Source organism: Sphaerodactylus townsendi, linkage group LG02 (genome assembly GCF_021028975.2).
Source record: "Sphaerodactylus townsendi isolate TG3544 linkage group LG02, MPM_Stown_v2.3, whole genome shotgun sequence".
Classification (NCBI taxonomy): Eukaryota; Metazoa; Chordata; class Lepidosauria; order Squamata; family Sphaerodactylidae; genus Sphaerodactylus; species Sphaerodactylus townsendi.
Window position 1 is genome coordinate 42,865,294 of NC_059426.1, and position 26,669 is coordinate 42,891,962.

At 50.7% G+C, this 26,669-nt stretch overlaps 1 protein-coding gene across 5 annotated transcripts in view; it reads right to left on the reverse strand.

The window, feature by feature from the left end:
• Positions 1 to 22,626: 22,626 nt before the first annotated feature.
• Positions 22,627 to 26,669, reverse strand: part of LYPD6B (LY6/PLAUR domain containing 6B) — a 94,567-nt gene continuing 90,524 nt past the window's right edge. For all 5 annotated transcript variants that reach the window (XM_048487105.1, XM_048487106.1, XM_048487101.1 and 2 more), the window contains one exon: positions 22,627 to 25,876. In XM_048487105.1, coding sequence (XP_048343062.1) covers positions 25,712 to 25,876 — 165 coding nt within the window. In that variant the 3' untranslated portion in view covers positions 22,627 to 25,711. The remainder of the gene's footprint in view (positions 25,877 to 26,669) is intronic.

Here is a 26,669-nt window from a genome sequence, read left to right on the forward strand (position 1 = left end):
TGCCCCCAGCCAACCCAGCATCCAGATTTAGGCTGATGCAGCTCTTCAGGCAACAGGCTTTTCTGGGTTGGGCACCAGTTCGGGTTGGAACTCTGTGGCACCTGCCTGCCTCCACATTTGCCCTCCCCGCCAGCGCAAGTGCCATTTACAGCAGTGGAGTGGGCAAATGTGGTGGCATAGCTCTGCACCACTTCCAGATGCTGCTTTGCCCCCATCCCCCCCCCCCCCCAGATTGGGGCGTAAAAAAAGGTAAGTTCCTCTGGGGATCTATCTATGTTTACTTGTTAATTTTATCGCATGTAAAGAAATTTCAACATGCCTAAAGTAACTTGTAGATGAGAAGTTAGTATGATTCTCATCTGTTTAGGATACTAGTTTGCAATTTTGCATTCAGCATTGAAATATGTTCACTGTTTAAAACAAAATCCTGCCAAAGGCACCAATTAGTTTTATCTCAATAAAGTTTTATCTCAATAAAGATTATCTGTTTTACCTAATCCATTGCTCCGTGCAGCTAAATGAAACAGAACTTGATAGCCTGAGGATTCTAGTGAAAGACTGGATTGAAACCAGCAGTTTACTAAATGCTGTGAGACCTCTGACCATCTGTTGCACAATTCTAAACATTTTTAATCACATCTAGATTCTCTTAAAACATACCTTTGGTTGTATTGCTGTGACTTCTGATCTGAAAGATTTGTGCTGGATCTCCCAGCTTTCCATTAACTTATGTCAACTTAACATTGTCCTTTTCTTTTCAAAAAAGATATAAACAACAGAACAAGATGCTATTCAATGGGAAGCCAGGCCTGTCCATGTCTATCTGCATTGCAATAGGACGGTGGAATTTCAGACTGCTGGAAACACTGGAGACAAGACCATGAAGAAAGAGAGAAATTATGAATGCTCTGAATGACAGCTACTTAAATGGAGATGATAGAGGGCCTCTCGGTAAGGAGACATCGATAACAGCAATCTCTTTGAGAAGGAGAAAAATGCAGCACCATCCTACTGAATTTGACCCAAGGATGAAAGGGAAACTAATGAAGCTATTTGTATACAGGACCCAGTGCAAAATAAAACGGATAGAATTCCCAGATGAAGATATCTCAGAACAACCTAATATAAACTCAGCTTGGGGGTTCTGCGGGGCAGAAATAAAATGGATCTTGCAAAACAATTTAAAACATTTTTTTACCTTTTTAGTTATAATATATGTCAACACAGATACAACAAAACCATGATCTTATTCAAGTTTAACAATTAACTTTTCCACTTTTCTGTTTTTCACAGCTTGCCAACCCTAAGTCCATTTCTTTTCACTTGTAGGTGGTCCAGGAAGTCTCCAGGTGAACTCTTGGTACACTTATCTCTCCAAAGATGAAAGTCCCAACAAACTCCCAACAAATAAGCATAGGCCTTAAACGTGTAAAGATAATTAAACTTTAAACTGTCCAACAGGCAACCTTGCTTCCTTCTTTTGCTTTCCATATACATCACCCTTGTGCCTCTAGCCTCCACCCAGTGGTGGGATTCAGCAGGTTCGCACCACTTCAGCAGAATCGGTTGTTAAAATGGTGCTTGTAAACAACCAGTTGTTAAATTATTTGAATCCCACAACCGGAACAGGTTCTTAAATTATTTGAATCCCACCACTGCCTCCACCCCTTCCTGATGGTTGGATGCATTCTTTTGCTGGTGCAGCTGTTAGGACTAGTCATGCTTTACTACCTGCTGGTTTGGTTGCCCTGCTCACCAGTCATAGGCAGGCGGTATCCAAGGGAATTTAGGTGTATTAAATTTGCATGGTTACACTTTCTCATGTTATTAGGCTTTTTTCTAACAGCAGCCGCCACTTCCCACTGCTGCCTTCACCTCCAATTTCTGCAAGGCATGTAGTAAAAAGAAAACAATCCATTTGAGGTTTTTTAGTTCAGACTTACTATTTAGGTCTCTCTGTATGTGTCTGCTCACGAATCGGGCTAATCTCGCAATCAGTTTTTGTGATTACTTCTTAGATGCTGCTGACTTCTCAGGCACAAAAAAGCGAGAAATTCATTGTATCTGATGTCAGTCATTTAAGATGCACCTGACTGTGCGGGAACAAAGGGGATGAACTACAAGCTATTCCATGCTTTACAAGGCAAATCCGTCCATTAAATACCCCAACCTTGACCTCAGGGAATTCTACTCCTCCTCTGATAAATGAGATTATTTGGTTGCTGAAAACTGCAATGACTAGGCCTCTACTAAAAAGAGCTGCTGCAATAGCACAGAGCTGCTCAGAATAGTGCTGGGCTCAAGATGAACCTCACAGGAAACATTTAGGGAAGTTCACCTTGTGTGAAATCAAGGAAGTCAGAGAAACATAAATTTGCTTGGCAATCATCTTCTTGTCAAAGTTCTCATTAGACTTAGGACTTGTCCTCCATGCCTGCTGCCTGATCTAGACTCTCATCGGCCTTGCCTACACATTGTTGGATATTTTGCAGCCATTGTTTCTGATAGATTTGCCTAGGATTGCCACAAAATAAGTCAGTAAGAAGGATTCATAGCCAAGAGCAGCCTTTTCCAGTGACCTTCATCCTGAAAGAACTTGCACAGTTGTTTAATATGCACTGAGCCTGTAAACAATACAAGGCAGCCACGGAAACAAACTCAATAGCAATAACTCTTAGCTTTTTGCTGCATAAAAGTGTAGCTCTAGTTTGCAACATGAGGGAAACATTCTGTTCTGTATGAAAGATTCAAGAATCGGACAACTCCAGTTCATGAACTCCACTCCAATTTTAGGGTCTTCTTGCCAGCAAATGATAGAAAGGCCCTTTCCCTCTACTTTGTAAAATTTAATTTAGCTCTAACAGCCATTTCTTGAATTCCAGCATTTGCTGTTTAGATACAATACACAGAACAATACACAGAAAAAGGCAGGCAAGCACCACAGCAATCTCTATTATTTCCTTGTTTGGTGATTATTACTGGCTACATCATCTCACCTGTCCCTCTCATTTTCAGTTTAACTTTAACCAAATGGTTTCCAGTTTTTAATTGAATGTTGTATGTGAACTTAATGAAGTTTGCAATTTATTTATTTCTAACACCTTTTTTGTCTGCCTTCAGAAGGATCCCTCATTTTTCTGCTTCTCATTTGGTATTGGGGGGGGGAGGGGTTTCAAGCAATACCATATATTATAAATAGACCTGGCAGCTTCTCCATCTTCACATTCAGTACCAATAAGAATAATAACCTCCAACAGAATATATTCCTCACAACAGGAATATATGACCTGAGTTTCGTCCTGACGGAAGTCAGTTTCAGGTTGCCTCAGAAGTTGGTTGACTCAGCCTCCATCCTCCTGAGGTTGATAAGATTGTACTTGTGAATTGACCCAGAGAAGAATCTTGTACTTTCTTTTATCATACTAAAGAGTTCTGAAATCTCTGTTTGGTTAATCAAAAATATGAAGTCAATTTCTAAAAGAACAAATTGCTCCATTTAGGATCTCAACCAAAATGAGCCAAATTGGCTGAGGCATGCAGGAGTAGAATAAAAATGCAAGTTTTGATGTGGTTTCTTTGTATGTGGAGGAAACAAATGGATTTTCCACCCAAAAGTATCTAGACAAACCAACACATCAACAGTAAATTCTCAAATAACTTAATTACATTTGTAGTATAATTGTATGCCTCTAATTTGGCATGTCTTTCAATAGTTCATGTCATGATACCCAGCTGAGAATCTTTTGCCCTGATATGAAGATGTCTGTGGACTTGTTGGATGGTGAAGACAGAAAGCTGACTCATACAGTGTACATGATGAAATCTGCTGTAGAAGACAAGAACTGATGACCTTCTTGAAGCTCAAACCTGGGTCTCCCACAGATAAGAAGTGCTGAAAGAGCGCTAGTGTCTTTTCAAGATAGCAGGGGTATGTTGAGGAGGGGACTGCTATTGTCGTAAGGCAGAAGGGGAAAAAGAATCCCGAAGTCCTTAAAAATACACAGAGTTGAAAAAACCACCATGCAAATTGCAGTTTAGATTGCACTGCTTCCAAAAGGCTTCCCTCCCTCCTCTGCCACCACACAACCACTATCCAGGTTATTATTTGGATAGTTATACCTTATTGTTCTTCTCAAAGCAGCTTGTAACATCATTCTCCTCTCCTCCATTTCCCACCTTCTATCCCCCAGGGAACTGAAGGTGATGCACATAGAGTCCTCAGAAGGTCTCCAGTTCAGCACTAACCATACTCAGGCTTGCTGAAGTTTCAGTAAGGCTCCTTTATCATGTTCCCACGCTAGGTAGCAACTATACTAAAATGCTGTACATAGAGGACATTTCCTATGAACAGACAGGACCTTGGGGCTTTGCAACGGTGATTAAAATTAGCGTGTTGCAACCTGTGTAAATTAGAACCTGGAAGCTGTGTGGTCCCTCAAAAAAACTTTTATATCAGATCCAAAATAAAATTATATGTTTTAATTGGATCATGATCTGAATGTTGGTGATCCATCATCTTTCACCCACTGGAAAAAATCAATGGCAGAACACTTAACCTTTTTAGTCAACACCCAGAAGCAAATATTATGCAATGAGTTACCGGCAAAGGTTGAGCTTGGCATTAACTTGTTGCTTTTAAGATCAATACAGTGTTCGTTGTGGGCCAAGGATTTTTTTCCCTTGCTAGGTACTCAGGATAATTAGAAGGTCAAGCTCTCAAAGTAGCTACGTTAAGTATGGTCCTGCCTCCTGCTCTGAACAAAAATATATGCAATTTAAATGAAGTCAGACCGAAATAGCAGTTAGCCTTTATAAACTCTTCCCTTCCATATTTGGAATGAAAAATCTTCTCTGCATCCCATGGATAGAACATCATGCCCATATTAAATTCCTGACAGATCATCATGACGGTTAAGGGTCACCCCACCACATCTTCTAGGGAGAGAGAGTTTAAGATGGTCACTAAAGGAACAGAATTGATCTTCTGAGATGTGGAACGAATGTAAGGATAGCTCAGTTTCCCATCCCAAATGTAAAGACTGACAAAGTAGGTACAGAATGACAGCACATTTGTAGCATTCTGCCTTTATTCACTGTTGACAGACAGAATTGGCACAATTCAAACTTCATTACAGCTTTTCTATAATGAAATTACTTTGAACATGAGACATTAACTTTGAATACCACTGCTAATTACTCAGCTTAGAGATCACAGTTGTATCAGTAAGATTTTGGGGGCATAAGGTTGGTGTAAAGTAGTAAACTGCTCTACTGCAGTTGAAGCCCTGCTCATGACCTGAGTTTGATCCTGATGGGAGTCGGTTTCAGGTTGCCTCAGAAGTTGGTTGCCTCAGCCTCCATCCTTCTGAGGTTGATAAGATTGTACTCAGCTTGCTGAGGGAAAGCAGAGGCGGAGTGAGGGGGAACTGCACCCAGGGCGTGCACGCGGCCTGCACCCCTGCTGCAGCGCCATCTGCCCCCGCCCTGCCCTGGAATGCCTGGCCATGCCCCTGCCACGCTCCCTCTGCTGCTCCACCCAGGGCAACGTGCTCCACCTGGCCCTGTTGGCGCTATGTCACTGGAGAAGGCAATGGCAAACCACCCCATAAACACAGTCTGCCTAGCAAACATTGTGATGTGTTGTCACCCCATGGGTCAGTAGTGACACAGTGCTTGCCAAGGAGGCTAACTTTTCCTTACAGGAACCTCAAGTTGCAGCGTGGTAAGCTGCAGTACTGCAGTACAAGCTCTGTTCACAACCTGAGTTCAAACCAAACAGAAGTCAGTTGTAAATGGCTGGCTCAAGGTTGACTCAGCCTTGCTTGAGGTAAAGTGTAGATAACTGGTTCTGGCAGCCATTGATAAACTAAATGCTACCAAATCCCCTGGCCCAGATTGCATTCACCCAAGAGTTCTTTAAGAGCTCAAGCATGAAATTGCTGATGTTCTCACTTTAATATGCAACTTATCCTTGAAATCAGGCTCCATCCCTGAAGACTGGAAGATGGCCAATGTCACACCAATCTTTAAGAAAGGATCTAGGGGGGACCCGGGAAATTACAGGCCAGTCAGTTTGACATCTGTTCCTGGTAAATTAGTAGAATCTGTCATTAAAAATAAAATTATAAAACATGTACAAAAGCAAGACCTACTGAGAAAGAGAGTCAGCATGGCTTTTGCAAAGGCAAATCCTGTCTTACAAACTTACTAGAGTTCTTTGAGGATGTAAATAGGCATGTGGATAAGGGGGAACCAGTGGACATTGTCTACTTGGCTTTCCAAAAGGCTTTTGACAAAGTTCCTCACCAGAGACTATTGAGAAAACTCAGCAATGAAGGAATAAGAGGGAAAGTCCTCCTATGGATTAAAAACTGGTTGAGAAACAGGAAGCAAAGAGTGGGTGTAAATGGGAAATTCTCACAAATGGAGAGGATGTGGGGAGTGGTGTCCCCCAAGGATCCGTGATTGGGACCAGTGCGCTCTTTAACCTATTCATAAATGCGACCTGGAAGTAGGGGTGGGTGAAGCGCGGTGGCCAAGTTTGCAGATGATACCAAATTATGTAGGGTGGTGGAGAACCACAAAGTGATTGCGAGGAGGTCCAAGCCGGACCTTGATAAATTAGGTGGAGTGGGGCTCCAGAAATGGCAAATGCAGTTCAATGTAGCAAAATGCAAAGTGATGCATTATATAGGGCAAAAAATCCAAACTTCACAAACACGCTGCAGGGTCAGTGCTATCAGTCACAAGACCAGGAAAGGGATTTGGGCGTCTTAGTTGATTAGTTCCATGGGAATGTCAACTCAATGTAATAGGCAGCTGTGAAAAGGCAAACTCTATGCTGGGGATAATTAGGAAAGGAATTGATAATAAAACTGCAAAGATTGTCATGTCTCCTTTATATAAAAAGGACACGCGGGTGCGACCAAGCGACTTGGTAAGTACTGTGTTCAGTTCTGGTCACCAGCATCTCAAAAAAAGGATATTGAAGAGATTGAAAAAAGTGCAGAGAAGGGCAAACGAGGATGATTGAGGGGACTGGAGCATTCCTTCCTTATGCGAGGAAAGGCTGCAGCGTTTGGGACTCTTTAGTTTGGAGAGGAGACGTCTGAGGGGGGATAGGATTGAAGTCTATAAAATTATGCATGGGGTAGAAAATGTTGACAGAGAGAAATTTTTCTCTCTTTCTCGCAATACTAGAACCAGGGGGCATTCATTGAAAATGCTGGGGGGAAGAATTAGAACTAATAAAAGGAAACACTTCTTCACACAACGTGTGATTGGTGTTTGGAATATGCTGCCACAGGAGGTGGTGATGGCCACTAACCTGGATAGCTTTAAAAGGGGCTTGGACAGATTTATGGAGGAGAAGTCGATTTATGGCTACCAATCTTGATCCTCTTTGATCTGAGATTGCAAATGCCTTAACCGTCCAGGTGCTCGGGAGCAACAGCCGCAGAAGGCCATTGCTTTCACATCCTGCATGTGAGCTCCCAAAGGCACCTGGTGGGCCACTGCGAGTAGCAGAGAGCTGGACTAGATGGACTCTGGTCTGATCCAGCTGGCTTGTTCTTATGTTCTTATGTTCTTAACTGGGGAAAGCAATGGCAAACCACCACCACCCCATAAACCTACTTTGCCTAGTAAACATCATGATGTGATCTCACCCCATGGGTCAGTAATGACCTGATACTTGCATCTAGCTCTTCTGTTGCAGACCAACATGGCTAGGCTCTGAATCCAACTCCGGTCTAGTCAAAATCCTGCTGAAGTTTGTTGAATGGAGCTTAATTCCAGGCAAATGTTATTTACTTTTATTTACCGAAACAGTTGAATGAATTTGATGTAGAATTCAATTATATTTTGGGTGAGTTGTTACTATTTCTGAGCAGCACACCAGTCCCACCCTGTACTTTTGAAAAAACATTCTGTGTGTGCATGTGTGTCAGCTGCAGTGGGCTTTCGTTGAATTTCTTTCTCAGCATTCAGTTCCACACAATTTGACTGCCCAGTTGAAACGTCAAGCCAGTTCCTTAATCCCTGCCTGACTAACCTAAAAGAAATTGCTCAAATGCAATTCAGCCAATATAACTCCCATGATTTAAAAAAAAAAAAAGTAATATCCAAGACATTGGCATTGACAAAACAAGCAAAATGAGAGGACAGCACAATCCTACACTGAGTTACTCCAGCCTAAGCCCATGAATTTAAGCTGGTTTAGATTGGAGCAGCTCTTCAGAGGACAGCACTGCAAGTGTTCATGAAAATTACTCATTTTTTGGCATTTTAAAATCACATAAAGAGGCAGCTGGCTATCTTCTCAAAGCACAAGAAAGCTGCTCCGTGCATTTACATTTACAAATACTGAAAGAGAGAACATCAGTATTGTCTGCCCTGACTTGTACCAGCTCTTCAGACTCTCAGGGTAACATCTTCTACTACTTGATCCCGGCACTTTCCGCACAACAACACAAATAAAATGCTTTCAGGCAGAAAATAAAATGTTTTACTTCTTGCTTAAAAATGTTTTATTTGCATGCTGTTCCCTAGCAATTCTTTTTTAAAAAAACATTTTGAAAATGTTTTCACTTGCTGTGTGATTTCATTAAAATGTTTCCCCCTTCTCTCCACAGTCCCCGGACTTCCTCGGTAGTGCCATTTTCTGTGCTTGAACTGGCCGTCGTGCGCAGTATTTTCATCATTTTTTAAAAAAAAATTCAGGGAGACATGTCCATGTAGCTACATACATATGGCCCCTAAAGTATTATAGCACGACACTTTGAAGCTTCATTGCTACGAATCTAAGAAAAGTTTTAAAAAATGGAACAACCACAAAATGGTGACCCAGAAGCATTTTCGAGGGCATGAGTGTGGACAAATGAGGTGGCAGATTAAAAACATTTGCAAAACATTTGCAAAACGTTCTCAGGGGCTTGTGTGGAAAGGGCCCCTGTTTCAACTGGAGATGCCAGGGACTTAAGCTGAGACCTTTTGTGTGCAAAGCAGATGCTCCAGCACTGAGTGAAGGTTCCTCCCAAATATCCAGGTGCTTTTCTGGAAGATCTCTCCATTTCCCTTGTTCTTTGCCTTCCCTTTTTCAGCAGTAAATCTCTTATCTTTGGCCAAGAATGATTTATTTTCGACTTAAGTTTTTTGGATATTACATTATTTGCCATTGGTGTATTTTTCCATGGCAGAAACCACCCTTAGAATAGCCTGAACGGTACTCGCTAAAGGACAAGAGTGTCCTGAAAAGATGGTTTGGTGGGAAAGCAGTTGTTTGGGGGGACTATTTCAGGCATCGATAAGGAAAGGGAGCAAATAAATGAGGAAAGAGCTATATCTGAGAAGCAGAGGTTCTGCTTAGCACGTAGAAGATCCCCAGTTCAGACCTCTAGTTAAAATGGTCTGATGGGAGGTGATGTGAAAGACCTCTGACTGAGGTCCTGGAAAGTTGCCGCCAGTCTGCACTGACCTTGATGGACCAATGGTCTGCTTAATAGGAGGCAGCTGCATGTATACAAATTTCCTGAGGCAAAAAGATTCACCCTAAGATTCCCAAACAGCACAGATAGTTCAGACTTTATTACTAGCACATGAAAAGGTTCCATCGAAGCACACTGTTGAGAGTTTCATGGACTATTTTGTCTGTACAATAGAAGCTGTCCCAGGAGAAAATGCTCATTAGTAGAATACGATTTTGATGGGAATTTTTTTTATGAACTTGAATTTCTGCCAGCGTGAACTCATTAACCAACTACCAACTCCCCACCACCACTACTTTCTTATGCCAAATTACAGAAGCACAGCCAAAATTAATTATTAGGGTAAACATTCTGCTTTCAAGCATTTAGGAATGACCTTTACTAAACATCTTTGGAGAGGAGAAAAAAGTATCTGCTCCTACAGCTGGCTTGCGGTCAAGATAGCACAGGACAGCCTTCCTGTTCCAGAAGAGTTTGCAGGCATTCCAGAGTTTTAAAAAACCACGGAGAGTTTTGAATCAGCCTTCTTCAATGCTGAATTTAGCAGTGTGTACTTGTTCAAAATAAATTGCATTATGTATGAACATGCCTCTGTATCAAAAATTAGAATTCAGGCACTGGGAATATTAATAATTCAATTAAAAAGACAGCTATTTCCACGATTATCACAAAAGATAAGAGGCATATTAACGATTCAGATGCTGGATTCCAGCACTAAGGGGTGTGCTTGTCCAATCATGAAGCATTTTAGAACGTTCCTCCATTCCCACTATAGCCCCTTATATCTCCAAAAATCAGCTGCTGACAGCCAGGAGACCACAGTTCAGCTTCACACAAGAAACTGCTGCTGAAAAAAGAAACTGGGCATTCCGTCTCTCCCTCCTGCTGTGTGATGGCAAAATTCAGAAGTGCGCACACAGATCTGGGGATCCTGACCTACATAATTTGAAAACTGACAAACATCTGCTCCACAAAGTATCATGTATATTAATGATGATAAATACATAACTTTAAGCTTTAAGAGTATTTACTATGGCAGTAAGGCAACTCAAGAGAATTTTTATTAATAATGTTTTAAGCTTCTTGGAAAAAATTCTGGAAATTTTAGAATGCACCCAGGAGTTTGGTTGCTCCTGATATAATCTTATAGGACAAATTTATGGGGCAAACTCATGGTATAAAAAAGATGTGACAGGGTTTTTTTTCAGCCATACTACATAAATTAGGATACAGGGGAACCTCAGTTTTCACCGGTAATCCATCTGGCGACCAAAAACCAAAACCGGCGTTTGTGCATGTGCTACGGAAATGGTGTAGCAAATTTATGCAAAAAGTGTAAATTTATGCAAACGGCACAGCCGATAACAGAGGCGCCCAGCAAAAACCGAGGGGGAAAAAAACGGCTGGGGCGACCAGCGAAAACCCAAACTGGCAAAAACCGAAGGCGACGATTACTGAGGTTCCACTATACTGTTTTCCATTAAGCTCTTTTCACTGGTTGTACCTATAGGCAGAGGGATAGCATTTACTTTCTAGAGACAAGTCAGGCTTTCCCCAACCCATTCTTCTCTAACAGTAGGATCCCTCTTTTTCTCCCCCTGTGAAACACAGAAGACTTTTCACTATTATGAGATCGTTTTTAAGGCATAGAACACAGCAAGACCAGATGATGCAATGTGCACGTTATTATTCACAGTAGAAATTGTACACCAGTCCACTGAGAAAAGTTTATTAATTAAAATATTTATACTCCATCTTTCCTTTAGGCTTAAGTTTGAAACCCTCATCTAATCAAACAAGATTTCCACCAAATTAAGTGGCACTTCTATAGGACAAAGAAGCAATAAATTGTAGGTAGGACAGTTGGAAAGCATAGCGAGTCCTAATACTATCAGATTAATCCCAACATTATTGTAGTTAATCTAACGAGCCATGCCTATAGAGCTCTAAACTTGGCCAGAAAATAATAGAATCCTCTTGAAAAGCTCACTGCTCAATCAGTCTGACCATGCTTTGTCCTGGATCCCAGATTTCCAGTCTTCACCCAAATTCATAGGCTTTTTGTCTGGGAGTAGGATGAGCTTATAAATTATATAAACAAACGAACGTACATTCTTAGCTGGATCTTTGAGGAGAAGCCATTGCCTGACCTGTCATTTGTCGTCAGAGTTGCCATTTTAGAACACGTCAGCAATAAGTTGTATAACTTGGTTCCTTAGCATCCATTGCTTATCAATATAACACCTGTGCACGAATCAGCAGCAGTAGCACTTCACTCACATGCTGTAATTAAACGAAAGGTACGTCTTGGCACAATTGCAACAACAACATAGTTCAAAGCATTTTTCACCACAAGATCTGATACGTTGTTTTATCCAAACATAATTGCAGGATTTCACATTTAGATTAGAGGCTTTCTATGTATTATTGTTTTTTTAAGCTAGTGTGTTTATTAATTAACTTATTCTTAACCTTCTATGTACTCATTCTTCTATGATATCTGGAATTTCATTTAGTTTGTTGTACCAGTGCGTACTGATTCACATATATCTTTGTTTATGGGTTTAGAGAAAGGATGATGTACCACTGGTGAAATGGATTGAATTACTTCACCATTAGTACAGACTTAAAAAAAATACACACACAATTGTCGATTGTGTGACTTTAAATTGGCCTCGTCCCTGCAATCAAAATACTTCCGCAACACACCAAAAGTTATGTGTCTATAAACCAGTGACCAATTTCACAATGAAAGGATACAAAAACCTGACAAGAAAAGACTATAATTTTGACACTTAATTAAACTTAATAAAAAATAGCCTGAATGAAAGAATCTAAGTGAATAATGATGATGATACTGATGGACTGGTAGAAATGACAATGACACCCATTTGCTGCCAAACAAGTCTCATAGATAATTCTTCTTGAACATTTTATAGTACGGATAATGGCAGCTCACATGGTAAGAATTTCCATAGAAGCTAATAGTGGTAAAGCAGACAGATGCCTGGAGGGGCAAAACAGGCTACTAAATAATTAATACACCCTTTATGCAAAGCAGTGTACGATTTGCATTCTCTTTCATATGCAAATGAAGAGTGGGTTAGTAAGGAGGAGGAACCATCATTGAGTGGTCCAGCAGATGCCTGGCAATCAGGAGCTTCCAAGTTCAATCCCAGACTTCACCATCTGAAAGAGACTCCAGGAGCAGGGATGGGAGAATGGCCATCTCTGCCCATTCTCTCAGGGACTCTGCCAGCTACAGCAGATAATATCAAACTGAACAGACTGTGAGTCTGACTAACTTTAAGGCAGCTTCATACGCTTTTTCTTGCAGTGACACCAAAACATACAACATTTTAAAGCACTATCATACACTGAGAAAAAGGTAAGTGTGTGTGTGTGTGTGTGTGTGTGTGTGTGTGTGTATACACACATATATACATGACCTTATTGTATATGGTTGTATATGGTTGTATATACACACACACGCAGCTTGGTAAAGTATGATAGTAGATATAAGGGTTGGTAAGCACAACACTTTGTCCTCCTGCCCCCCTATCACTATGCCTGACATTGGTTTCCTCCTGATCCTTTGCAGCCTTACGCCAGTGACTAGCACCTCAGACTTAAGCCACCAAAAAGGTGATGTAAGTCTATTGAGCCCTATAGAGACTTCTCAGTGGCGAGGAGGCTTTTTCACTTTGCAAATTTCCCCCATAGAAGCCAGGAAGCTTTTATGGGAGTGGTGGGATGGTGCAGCTACAGTGCCATGGCTGACCACCCTGGCCCTTAAATGGGTCTGTGTAAAGATCTCAGTGGTGCTGAATCTCTTCACAGCCGTTTGGCCTCCACCCCCCCCCCCCCCCCCCCCCCTTCCCTCCCCCCCCCCTCCCCCCCCTTTCCCCCCCCCCTTCCCCCCCCCCCCCCCCCCCCCCCCCCCCTCCCCCCCCCCCCCCCCCCACCCACCCCTCCCTCCCTCCACCCCTCCACCCCTCCACCCACCCATCCCTCCACCCCCCCTCCCCCCCACACCCCCCCCCCCCCCACCCCCCCCCCCCCCACCCCCCCCCCCCCCCACCCCCCCCCCCCCCCACCCCCCCCCCCCCCCACCCCCCCCCCCCCCCACCCCCCCCCCCCCCCACCCCCCCCCCCCCCCACCCCCCCCCCCCCCCACCCCCCCCCCCCCCCACCCCCCCCCCCCCCCACCCCCCCCCCCCCCCACCCCCCCCCCCCCCCACCCCCCCCCCCCCCCACCCCCCCCCCCCCCCACCCCCCCCCCCCCCCACCCCCCCCCCCCCCCACCCCCCCCCCCCCCCACCCCCCCCCCCCCCCACCCCCCCCCCCCCCCACCCCCCCCCCCCCCCACCCCCCCCCCCCCCCACCCCCCCCCCCCCCCACCCCCCCCCCCCCCCACCCCCCCCCCCCCCCACCCCCCCCCCCCCCCACCCCCCCCCCCCCCCACCCCCCCCCCCCCCCACCCCCCCCCCCCCCCACCCCCCCCCCCCCCCACCCCCCCCCCCCCCCACCCCCCCCCCCCCCCACCCCCCCCCCCCCCCACCCCCCCCCCCCCCCACCCCCCCCCCCCCCCACCCCCCCCCCCCCCCACCCCCCCCCCCCCCCACCCCCCCCCCCCCCCACCCCCCCCCCCCCCCACCCCCCCCCCCCCCCACCCCCCCCCCCCCCCACCCCCCCCCCCCCCCACCCCCCCCCCCCCCCACCCCCCCCCCCCCCCACCCCCCCCCCCCCCCACCCCCCCCCCCCCCCACCCCCCCCCCCCCCCACCCCCCCCCCCCCCCACCCCCCCCCCCCCCCACCCCCCCCCCCCCCCACCCCCCCCCCCCCCCACCCCCCCCCCCCCCCACCCCCCCCCCCCCCCACCCCCCCCCCCCCCCACCCCCCCCCCCCCCCACCCCCCCCCCCCCCCACCCCCCCCCCCCCCCACCCCCCCCCCCCCCCACCCCCCCCCCCCCCCACCCCCCCCCCCCCCCACCCCCCCCCCCCCCCACCCCCCCCCCCCCCCACCCCCCCCCCCCCCCACCCCCCCCCCCCCCCACCCCCCCCCCCCCCCACCCCCCCCCCCCCCCACCCCCCCCCCCCCCCACCCCCCCCCCCCCCCACCCCCCCCCCCCCCCACCCCCCCCCCCCCCCACCCCCCCCCCCCCCCACCCCCCCCCCCCCCCACCCCCCCCCCCCCCCACCCCCCCCCCCCCCCACCCCCCCCCCCCCCCACCCCCCCCCCCCCCCACCCCCCCCCCCCCCCACCCCCCCCCCCCCCCACCCCCCCCCCCCCCCACCCCCCCCCCCCCCCACCCCCCCCCCCCCCCACCCCCCCCCCCCCCCACCCCCCCCCCCCCCCACCCCCCCCCCCCCCCACCCCCCCCCCCCCCCACCCCCCCCCCCCCCCACCCCCCCCCCCCCCCACCCCCCCCCCCCCCCACCCCCCCCCCCCCCCACCCCCCCCCCCCCCCACCCCCCCCCCCCCCCACCCCCCCCCCCCCCCACCCCCCCCCCCCCCCACCCCCCCCCCCCCCCACCCCCCCCCCCCCCCACCCCCCCCCCCCCCCACCCCCCCCCCCCCCCACCCCCCCCCCCCCCCACCCCCCCCCCCCCCCACCCCCCCCCCCCCCCACCCCCCCCCCCCCCCACCCCCCCCCCCCCCCACCCCCCCCCCCCCCCACCCCCCCCCCCCCCCACCCCCCCCCCCCCCCACCCCCCCCCCCCCCCACCCCCCCCCCCCCCCACCCCCCCCCCCCCCCACCCCCCCCCCCCCCCACCCCCCCCCCCCCCCACCCCCCCCCCCCCCCACCCCCCCCCCCCCCCACCCCCCCCCCCCCCCACCCCCCCCCCCCCCCACCCCCCCCCCCCCCCACCCCCCCCCCCCCCCACCCCCCCCCCCCCCCACCCCCCCCCCCCCCCACCCCCCCCCCCCCCCACCCCCCCCCCCCCCCACCCCCCCCCCCCCCCACCCCCCCCCCCCCCCACCCCCCCCCCCCCCCACCCCCCCCCCCCCCCACCCCCCCCCCCCCCCACCCCCCCCCCCCCCCACCCCCCCCCCCCCCCACCCCCCCCCCCCCCCACCCCCCCCCCCCCCCACCCCCCCCCCCCCCCACCCCCCCCCCCCCCCACCCCCCCCCCCCCCCACCCCCCCCCCCCCCCACCCCCCCCCCCCCCCACCCCCCCCCCCCCCCACCCCCCCCCCCCCCCACCCCCCCCCCCCCCCACCCCCCCCCCCCCCCACCCCCCCCCCCCCCCACCCCCCCCCCCCCCCACCCCCCCCCCCCCCCACCCCCCCCCCCCCCCACCCCCCCCCCCCCCCACCCCCCCCCCCCCCCACCCCCCCCCCCCCCCACCCCCCCCCCCCCCCACCCCCCCCCCCCCCCACCCCCCCCCCCCCCCACCCCCCCCCCCCCCCACCCCCCCCCCCCCCCACCCCCCCCCCCCCCCACCCCCCCCCCCCCCCACCCCCCCCCCCCCCCACCCCCCCCCCCCCCCACCCCCCCCCCCCCCCACCCCCCCCCCCCCCCACCCCCCCCCCCCCCCACCCCCCCCCCCCCCCACCCCCCCCCCCCCCCACCCCCCCCCCCCCCCACCCCCCCCCCCCCCCACCCCCCCCCCCCCCCACCCCCCCCCCCCCCCACCCCCCCCCCCCCCCACCCCCCCCCCCCCCCACCCCCCCCCCCCCCCACCCCCCCCCCCCCCCACCCCCCCCCCCCCCCACCCCCCCCCCCCCCCACCCCCCCCCCCCCCCACCCCCCCCCCCCCCCACCCCCCCCCCCCCCCACCCCCCCCCCCCCCCACCCCCCCCCCCCCCCACCCCCCCCCCCCCCCACCCCCCCCCCCCCCCACCCCCCCCCCCCCCCACCCCCCCCCCCCCCCACCCCCCCCCCCCCCCACCCCCCCCCCCCCCCACCCCCCCCCCCCCCCACCCCCCCCCCCCCCCACCCCCCCCCCCCCCCACCCCCCCCCCCCCCCACCCCCCCCCCCCCCCACCCCCCCCCCCCCCCACCCCCCCCCCCCCCCACCCCCCCCCCCCCCCACCCCCCCCCCCCCCCACCCCCCCCCCCCCCCACCCCCCCCCCCCCCCACCCCCCCCCCCCCCCACCCCCCCCCCCCCCCACCCCCCCCCCCCCCCACCCCCCCCCCCCCCCACCCCCCCCCCCCCCCACCCCCCCCCCCCCCCACCCCCCCCCCCCCCCACCCCCCCCCCCCCCCACCCCCCCCCCCCCCCACCCCCCCCCCCCCCCACCCCCCCCCCCCCCCACCCCCCCCCCCCCCCACCCCCCCCCCCCCCCACCCCCCCCCCCCCCCACCCCCCCCCCCCCCCACCCCCCCCCCCCCCCACCCCCCCCCCCCCCCACCCCCCCCCCCCCCCACCCCCCCCCCCCCCCACCCCCCCCCCCCCCCACCCCCCCCCCCCCCCACCCCCCCCCCCCCCCACCCCCCCCCCCCCCCACCCCCCCCCCCCCCCACCCCCCCCCCCCCCCACCCCCCCCCCCCCCCACCCCCCCCCCCCCCCACCCCCCCCCCCCCCCACCCCCCCCCCCCCCCACCCCCCCCCCCCCCCACCCCCCCCCCCCCCCACCCCCCCCCCCCCCCACCCCCCCCCCCCCCCACCCCCCCCCCCCCCCACCCCCCCCCCCCCCCACCCCCCCCCCCCCCCACCCCCCCCCCCCCCCACCCCCCCCCCCCCCCACCCCCCCCCCCCCCCACCCCCCCCCCCCCCCACCCCCCCCCCCCCCCACCCCCCCCCCCCCCCACCCCCCCCCCCCCCCACCCCCCCCCCCCCCCACCCCCCCCCCCCCCCACCCCCCCCCCCCCCCACCCCCCCCCCCCCCCACCCCCCCCCCCCCCCACCCCCCCCCCCCCCCACCCCCCCCCCCCCCCACCCCCCCCCCCCCCCACCCCCCCCCCCCCCCACCCCCCCCCCCCCCCACCCCCCCCCCCCCCCACCCCCCCCCCCCCCCACCCCCCCCCCCCCCCACCCCCCCCCCCCCCCACCCCCCCCCCCCCCCACCCCCCCCCCCCCCCACCCCCCCCCCCCCCCACCCCCCCCCCCCCCCACCCCCCCCCCCCCCCACCCCCCCCCCCCCCCACCCCCCCCCCCCCCCACCCCCCCCCCCCCCCACCCCCCCCCCCCCCCACCCCCCCCCCCCCCCACCCCCCCCCCCCCCCACCCCCCCCCCCCCCCACCCCCCCCCCCCCCCACCCCCCCCCCCCCCCACCCCCCCCCCCCCCCACCCCCCCCCCCCCCCACCCCCCCCCCCCCCCACCCCCCCCCCCCCCCACCCCCCCCCCCCCCCACCCCCCCCCCCCCCCACCCCCCCCCCCCCCCACCCCCCCCCCCCCCCACCCCCCCCCCCCCCCACCCCCCCCCCCCCCCACCCCCCCCCCCCCCCACCCCCCCCCCCCCCCACCCCCCCCCCCCCCCACCCCCCCCCCCCCCCACCCCCCCCCCCCCCCACCCCCCCCCCCCCCCACCCCCCCCCCCCCCCACCCCCCCCCCCCCCCACCCCCCCCCCCCCCCACCCCCCCCCCCCCCCACCCCCCCCCCCCCCCACCCCCCCCCCCCCCCACCCCCCCCCCCCCCCACCCCCCCCCCCCCCCACCCCCCCCCCCCCCCACCCCCCCCCCCCCCCACCCCCCCCCCCCCCCACCCCCCCCCCCCCCCACCCCCCCCCCCCCCCACCCCCCCCCCCCCCCACCCCCCCCCCCCCCCACCCCCCCCCCCCCCCACCCCCCCCCCCCCCCACCCCCCCCCCCCCCCACCCCCCCCCCCCCCCACCCCCCCCCCCCCCCACCCCCCCCCCCCCCCACCCCCCCCCCCCCCCACCCCCCCCCCCCCCCACCCCAGAACTACAATTCCCATCAGCCTCTGTCAGCATGGCCAATTGGCCATGCTGGTAGGGGCTGATGGGAATTGTAGTTCCTGAACATCTGGAGAGCCGCAGGTTCCCTACCCCTGGTTTAGTAGATAAATATGGTGACTGAAGCAGAAAGAAGTGACGCTGCAGTAACTGGAATCAGGCCTAAGAGTTATTTAGATTAGGTGACTCTGCAAGGGAATTCTAATAGCACTTCGGATTTGCGCCTTGTTACTTGATTTCACAGAGGAGAAATCCCTCAGCCAGTTTAAGCCCTGGAACCATCTGGGTGATACTGCAACAGGCAGATGGAAAAGTATTGCTAATCCCTAACTCTTGAAGAGCTTCACACAAATGGCCAAGGAGGCAGGGGTATCTTTTCTGCAGCTTCCACAACTAAAACCACTGGAGTCTAGCCATTTTATGAAGACCCTCACTCACACTTCATTTATTAGTTTTAGGTTGGATCCAGTCAGCTTTTCCACACAGGGAGGAAGGAATCTCCTTTCATCACCACAAAGGCTAAGCTGGGAATCATGGGACTTACAGGGACACAAAACGTGTGGAGCAGTTACTGTACTAAGGAAGGGAACTGGGTGAGATTGTGGGAAACAGCTTACAGGGTCCAACTTTTTCCTGACATCTAGGTCTCATTCTTATACCAAATGTTCCTGATGTGGAACACTACATTGGTTAAATGTAAAAATATCAACATTTAAAATATGAAAGACCAATATATAGCAACACAGCAACTGTAAAAAAACCCTTTTTCAAAAGTCTCAAGATGCAAAAATAGTGATAAAACTAGACCAGAAAATTCTGCAAATGTCTAACTAAAAGCTTGAGCCAAACAACATAAAATGTCTCAAGGAAGATTATCTATTTGCTAGGGAGCAGTTTATGCTGCCCTCCTACTATGCTATTGAAGTCAGTCCCTAATTAATGTATGAAGTGGATTTCAGAGCATCTGAGAAACCCTCCTTTACATTACGATCTCTATGAAGATTTTTTAAATATCCCACTTTTCTCTCAAAGCAGCTTAAAATCACATTATCTTCCTTTCCCCATAAATGAGGCTGAAAGAGTTCTGAGAGAACTGTGACTGGCCCCAAGTCACCCATCAGGCTTCATGGGGAGGAGTGGGGAGTCAAACCTGGTTCTCCAGAATAGATTCTGCTGCCACTATACCACACTGCCTCTCAAGAACAAGGGCTGTTGTTATATGTTGTGGCCCTCAGTCCACGACAACAGTATTTGCTTTTTCAGTGTTATTGTTTGCTTCTTTGTTCTTTGTTATAGCCATGAGATTTAATGGAATCTTGTTGTTGTACCAAGAACTGTCCCACTGTACACAACTGACCTGAACTTTCCCAAAGTGCTGTCATTTTCATATTGCATCAGCATCTTATCTCTTTTTTTCATAATGGAAACAAAAATAAAGGGTGGTTAAGCTGAAATACCAACGATAAGGCCAACATGATCACTACAGAGAGAAACAAAGGAACACTGCATTACGACCTTTGAATCCCCATCCTGCAATAACACAGATTGTATCCTTTGCACAAATATATCCCAGTGTTCCACTATTTTTCTCTTTATAGTATCTGGAAATTGGTTTAAAAAATTCTGCTGATATTTAAGTATGAAATAACTGTGTCAGTTCAATGTGAAAAATTAGGATACTGTGATACGAGACTAGAAAGAGGGTAGACCATAGTCCAGACCTGGGCATTATACGGCCCGGGGGCCACATCCGGCCCGCCGGATGACCCTGACTGGCCCTTATGACAGACTTGGCCCTGGCCTAAGAGGACCTGTTTAGAACTGCGCAGCTCACGTTAACCCTCCCCCTTCCCCCCTTGCGCAGTGGCTTCTGGGGCGATCCCCTCCTTTGAAAGCCCCGCAGAAGCCGGTTGCCTTGGCTGGGGCTTTCAAAAGCGCCTCACCCCCCGCCTTGCTGGGGAGCGAGGCGCCTTTGAAAGCCCCGCAGAAACCAGTTGCCTTGGCTGCCGGCTTCTGCGGGGCTTTCAAAAGCGCCAGTCGATGAAAAAAGTAGGTCAAGGGACTTAAGTCTCCCCACTTGCTTGATTGTCACAGTGGACAACTATGCAGGTAGGTTAAGCCTGTGATTCTTTGTGCCAAATAGTGTTGTATGCAGAACTGTTGCCACTGATTCCAAGTTGATCTGTGCACCTGTCTGTCACTTATCAGCCCCTATTATGCAGAATTGAGTCCAACCTTTTGGCCTGGCCCTCTACAATATTTTCTGTTTCTTATGCGGCCCCATGGAAAAAATAATTGCCCACCCCTGCCATAGTCTATTGGTGGGCCATTGCCTGTTTCTGGAAGACCACAGGCTGGGTTTCTTAGAGGCTGCTTGACTAGGTACATCTGACCAAGGAAGAAAACAATGGCTTTTTTTTAGCAAGATGACAGAGTTAGAATCATTGCTCATGCGGTGCTTTGTAAATAGTGATCCAGAGAAATTCTCATAAGAATAGAGAAACTCAAAAGAAGACAACCAGGAAAGAAAGTCAGCCAATCTCCAGTGAACTACTTACCTATATAGCATTCATGTGATTTTTTTTACCACTAAACTGATTTTTCATAAACCGATCAATTGTAAAAACAACTAATTTAAATGACATTTTATTTAAAGAGAGACTATATTAATTCTTATTCAGAACTGTGCATTAGACCGCAGTGCTGGAAATCAGAAGTAGTAGATAAATTACTGGGCCTAAGTTTCATAGAACAATTCATGCAACACATATTTAAAAACAGATTAAGACTTGGGAAAACCCATTCAATAGGGAGCCATTTTGTTTCAAGACAAATGACCATAGCCTAAGCCAACCTAGAGATTTTTAAGAGTAGATTAACAATATTATTTAATATACCATGATAATTCTTACCCCATTCGTGATGCAAATTTAGAATTTTACATTCCATCTGAGAAACAGATGGGGGGGGGGGATACTTTCTCAGATCCCCTCCCCTCCCCTCAGAAGTTTTCTGCACTTTTCTTAATAATTGTTGAAAATGCTTTTGGCTTAATTCTTAGAGCTTGTTATTGCTATATATATATAAACTGTATATCCCCTTTACAAACAAAAAATTCTCAACTTCATTAAGCTCCCTTTCTACCTTCAAGGGTTGCCTTGAGCAAAAAATGGGTGGCGCCCTACACAAAGGCTTTAACTAATCTGTTATATCAATCATATTCCACTTAACTTGGCTTGAGGGTATTAAAACTGCCTCCCTAACTCCAATGAAGATCGTCCAAATCTTTGTATTGTTAATCTCCTCAAGGGTTTGATTATGCTGCTCCCCACAACCCAGGGGTGACAAAGGGAAGGAGCGGCACAGGTGGGAGCAGAGGGAATTGAGGCTACCTCTTTCAAAAGCCTAATCCTTTCAAAGATGCTGGAGAAGCACAAAGGAAAGCACATGACAGGCAAGCACAGCAAGTGTTCCTCAAAAGATTATTATGCATATAAAACACATGGGTGTCACTGTGTTTCATAGCACCATCTTGGCTCATGATAAAGGAGGTCAGTATAAGTGACTCGGGACTCTCCCTTTATGGGATATACCAGTCTTCAAGGGCCATTCAGCTCTATGATAAAGCTAGTCAAGGCTGGATTAAGCTAGTATGTGGCCTGTAGCATATGCTACAAAAGGCCCCTATTTTTAAATGAACATTAATATTAAAACATGAATTATTTACTTGCACGGAAAAGTAATTCAGTTTCTTCATTTGCTATATAGCCAGGTAATACAACAAATGTCTGCCACTTCAGTAATGCTACTACTTACACATAGGTATCAATTTCAAATGTCAAAATTAAGAAATCTACAATTTCAAAGTATTTGTCAAGTAAGATGTGTACTAATGACCAGGCCAGCTGTGACTTAACAATTCCACTCATAACAGGTAGGATTTCAAATTTCACTCCCAATTCTGACGCAGGCCTACATTTTCACTGAAAGAACAAGAGCTACTGAAATGTATTTAGGCAAACTGCCTTGCCAAGTATTGAACAAACAAAGCAGAACTGTGCCTGCTACCATTATGATTGGATAATACTGTACAGGCAAATAACTATGGATGGACAACTGCCAAATAATTGTGAAGGTGGGGGAAACAGTGTCATATAGGAAAATCTGATCTGTGGACCTGTTCTTCAAAAAAGTTACATCTCACCCCTGGAAGTCTTGCAACAATCCCATGGAGTACAGTGGTCCCCATTATAAAAACAATAATAAATCTTACATTATGATTTACAATAAATCCTTTAATGCCAGAAATCATCTTTTTTTTAAAAGGTAATTTTTAAAAAAGTTAAAAAGGCAAACTGCTATAAAAATGAGAATTTATATGAAAAAGAATGCTCACAAGGCTGATTTTCTCACTCTCGCATGCTTTAAATTACAGTTCAATAAGACTCACCCTTGGGCAGAAGCCAAGGATGGTTAATCTTGGTTGAAAAGAAGAATTTTTAAAGACACCCACAACCTCTGGCAGAATAACAAAGCAAGAAATAAAACAAGTTCTGCGCTTTAAATACAGATGTTACTATGTGTGAAAGCCACACTACCACCTTATTGGGAAAAAAAACCCCAATATTCTGTTGACTAGACAACCATTTTCTCTAGACATAATCCTTCCCCATCAAAATATTCTGTTATTTAAAATACAGTACATTTATACAGTACATAAAATACAGTAGGGGGATGGACCAGCCCTTCCCTTGAACATGTGCATAAGTGAGTGGATAGAAGTAGGTGTGGAAATGCTCACAGCTCTCCAGACATAAGGAGGACGAAGTGGACAGAGACCAAATTACACCCTAGATGCTTTAGTTTCTTATCTTCACAATATCCCTGCAAGGTAGATAAGTATTAGTCCCATTTTAGAGAGAATGGAGGCTAAGACTGATTTTTGCTACAGTTTTACTGATGAGCAGGGATTTTAACTTCAGGTTTCTAAATCCAAATTTTAACCTTCCAAACTATTCTGGGCCAGTAGATATTCGATAGGCGTTAAAAACAATTAAAACTTACACAATTGCTGAATAATTTGCTTTTGTCCCACAAAGAAGAAACAATCATCAACCATTACAAAATATTTACCAGGAACAATTGTACAGAAATAATGAATGACTTACATGCCCCTGAGTTTCTCTTTGTTCACACTCCATAATATTTTCAATAACTTATTCTGATATAATAACATAGTACACCTTTCCTGAGTTACAAAACCCCCATGCATTAAACTGCTTTTAGGGTTTGCCTAAGTAGCATGCAGCCAATGGACCTCAGATGGTTCGGTGCACACACAAACTGACTGTTCCGCACAGAACAGGCAAGGCTACTGGGACTTGGATTTACTTGTTCTTGGATGTCTACAGTACTCTACAGCAGTGGCCCACTAGGAATTACTCCTAATGGCCAGTCTGTCTCTGGGTTGCTTGCTAAGTTGTGCAGATGGAAAGACCCAAGAGTTGCTTGATTGTGGGTCTTTGTCCTATCAGAAAAAAATGCCTTCTTTATATACACTAGGACAATGCAAAAATGGAAAACTAAAGGTTAAGAAATCTTAACTGTGGTTTGCAACTGATATTCTCAATGACCGCTCATGGTTTCTGGTAACTACACTTTGGCATGATGTTTGAACTGACAAACTGGCTCCATCTCCAAAGACAAAAATATTCCATTAGCAGCCAGGAGCCAAAACTGTTATGTCTGAAATTATACAAAACATCCATTAGCCAGCTGCTAAAACGGATTATAAATGTTTGAAATGGACCAGTATCTCAACAAAGTCAGCATATTATGAAAGCATATTTGCAGAAAATATGAATCAGGAATTTTGCGTTACCTTGGCATATAGTTTTGTCTCTTTTTAAACAGATCTCTATACCAGCCTTGTTGTACATATGATAGCAATAAAACTTTGGAAAAACCAATAGTAGCTGAAAAAATGGTCCAGGCTACCCAAATCTGACCAGATCTCAGAAACTAAGCTGGATCACCCCAGGTTAGCACTTGGATGGAGACCACCAAGAAAGTCCAGGGGCAGATAATGGCAAACCCAATCTTTCCATTTCTTGCCTTGAAAACCCTTTGGGGAAACCATAACTTTTCTGTGTGTTTTGATGGCCCTTTGTACCATGAAACAAAGTCCTGTGGGACAGTAACCATAGTAGGAAGGGGAACTGGATAAGATCAAGTGAAAAAGCTGGCTGGATGAATCCCTCAAGTAGAATAACATGCAATTCTTTTGAGCGAAACAAATACAGTGCTTATTATAGGGACAATAAATGTACAAATGTATACTCTATCTCAGGGAAAGAAGACAGTGCAGTCTGTATTCTGCCGCAGAAGTTACAGTAGCATGTTTCTGCTTTTGAAAATAGTTCAGAATTTCTTTTTGCATTGGAGAACCTTATTTAAGCACCGCATCTGTCAAAACCATTATTGGCTGCACTGTTAAACACAGACCTTTGAAAAACAGAGCATTTATATTGCCCCCAATGGCTATTAGCAAGACTTACCTTTTAGTAAAGTTTTGTTTCCTGTGACAGGAATGGGAAGGAGAGAATCAGAAAAGTAGGGGAAGGCAGTCACTAGGACCCCACAGAGCTCTGAAACTCAAAAAACGTCCAAGAAGATGTGGTAGATTAATTCACACATCTCCTGTCATCTGTCCCTGATACATAAGTTTCTGGAATCTAACTCCTTTTTTTTTTTACTTTATCTAATAATGTTTACAGCAGTCAGACTCCTTTACTTGTGCCAATCAAAGATCATGAATTTTCATGATCATGAATTTTCATCAATCTCTGTCACAGCAATGGTGTAGCAAAATAAATAATAATGTAATTAACACTTTGATTGATTTATGGTAATCCCAATAAAATGGCGGGTTGAATGCTGTACCATCTTGTTTCATCTATTTACAGTGCTATCATCAGACTGATTGTTTACACTTAAAACCAAGATTGGGAGGAATCATAACACTAGAATGGAAGATAAAGAGGACTCAAGTTCTTTTCCTCTGACTCAGAAGAAACAGGAAATGGGAACCATTTGTTTCATGCTTGAGAATTTTCTAACAATTCCTAGTTACCATACTGTGCAAAATACACATACTCTTTTCATCACCAAGGGGAGAATTCTTCTGAGTGCTTTTCGCAAAGTTTTGCAAGTGTTTTCGCTAAATGGCCAGAAGTCTTCATCAACACACAGCACCATTACACAATTTTCTCCCATGTATCGAAAGGAGTCTCTTCTTCCTCACTATCTGAACCAGTCTTCATACAGCTTCGGATTATTTGCAGCTGATCAGAAAAGTCATTACAACAGGTAAGTTGTGATGACTGAGACCAGCAACAGCATACTAACAGACTTCCCGCCGCTGCTTGATGTCTTCCGTGCATGCACAACTGCGAATACAGCATTTGTGTGGTTCGTTGGCAGGTCTACATTGCAGATCATCCCTTCACAGCAGGAGACACATTCCTGCAGATTTTAAAAGAGTATATTATTATATGGAATTTAATTTGAAAAATCACAAAAACTTCATCAAATGAGCAGGTTTAAGTAATTAAACTATATAAGTTCAGAAGAGAAAAAGTTATCCCGCTTCTAATGGCTGTTTCACACAGAGTACACATGTTGGGTCTGTGGTCCCTACTCTGCTTTCCAATACAGACATAAGTTGCAAATTCTCCTCAGTACCCACATAAAGTCACTTCTACACTGCCACTCTTTTTCCAGAGGATTCCAATTTGACCCACTGGGGAAACCTAGAGCCGTAGCGAGGAGAAACTGTGGTCTGCGCCCCTGCCACGCCCCCACCACGCCCCCACATCGGCCTGTGCCTGGAGCAGGACGCTCCCCCACCCCATCCCCTGGGCGCTACGCCACTGGGGAAACCTACGTGTATTTCAAGGAACACACAGGTTTTCCCAAGAAGCTGATATAGCACCTCCCAGGACCATTTCAGGGCAGAAAAATGGCATGGGAAAAAGCTGAAGCTGCTTCTCCATGTGTGCTGTTGTCCAGATCTGAATCAGACATCCTGTTGATATGTACTGAGGAGAATCTGCAACTTATTTCTGACAGTTATATGGCAGAGTAAAGACTGCAGAAAGAACCTATGCATTCTCTGTAATATGATGAAGGGACATTTCCTTCCACACAAAGAGATGAAAGGGGGAGCCTCTAAAAGAATGCCTGCCACATACTTTATGTATAAAGATTACTGAGGTAAATATTTGTTTCCCAATGCGTTTCCATTTCAAGATCAGAA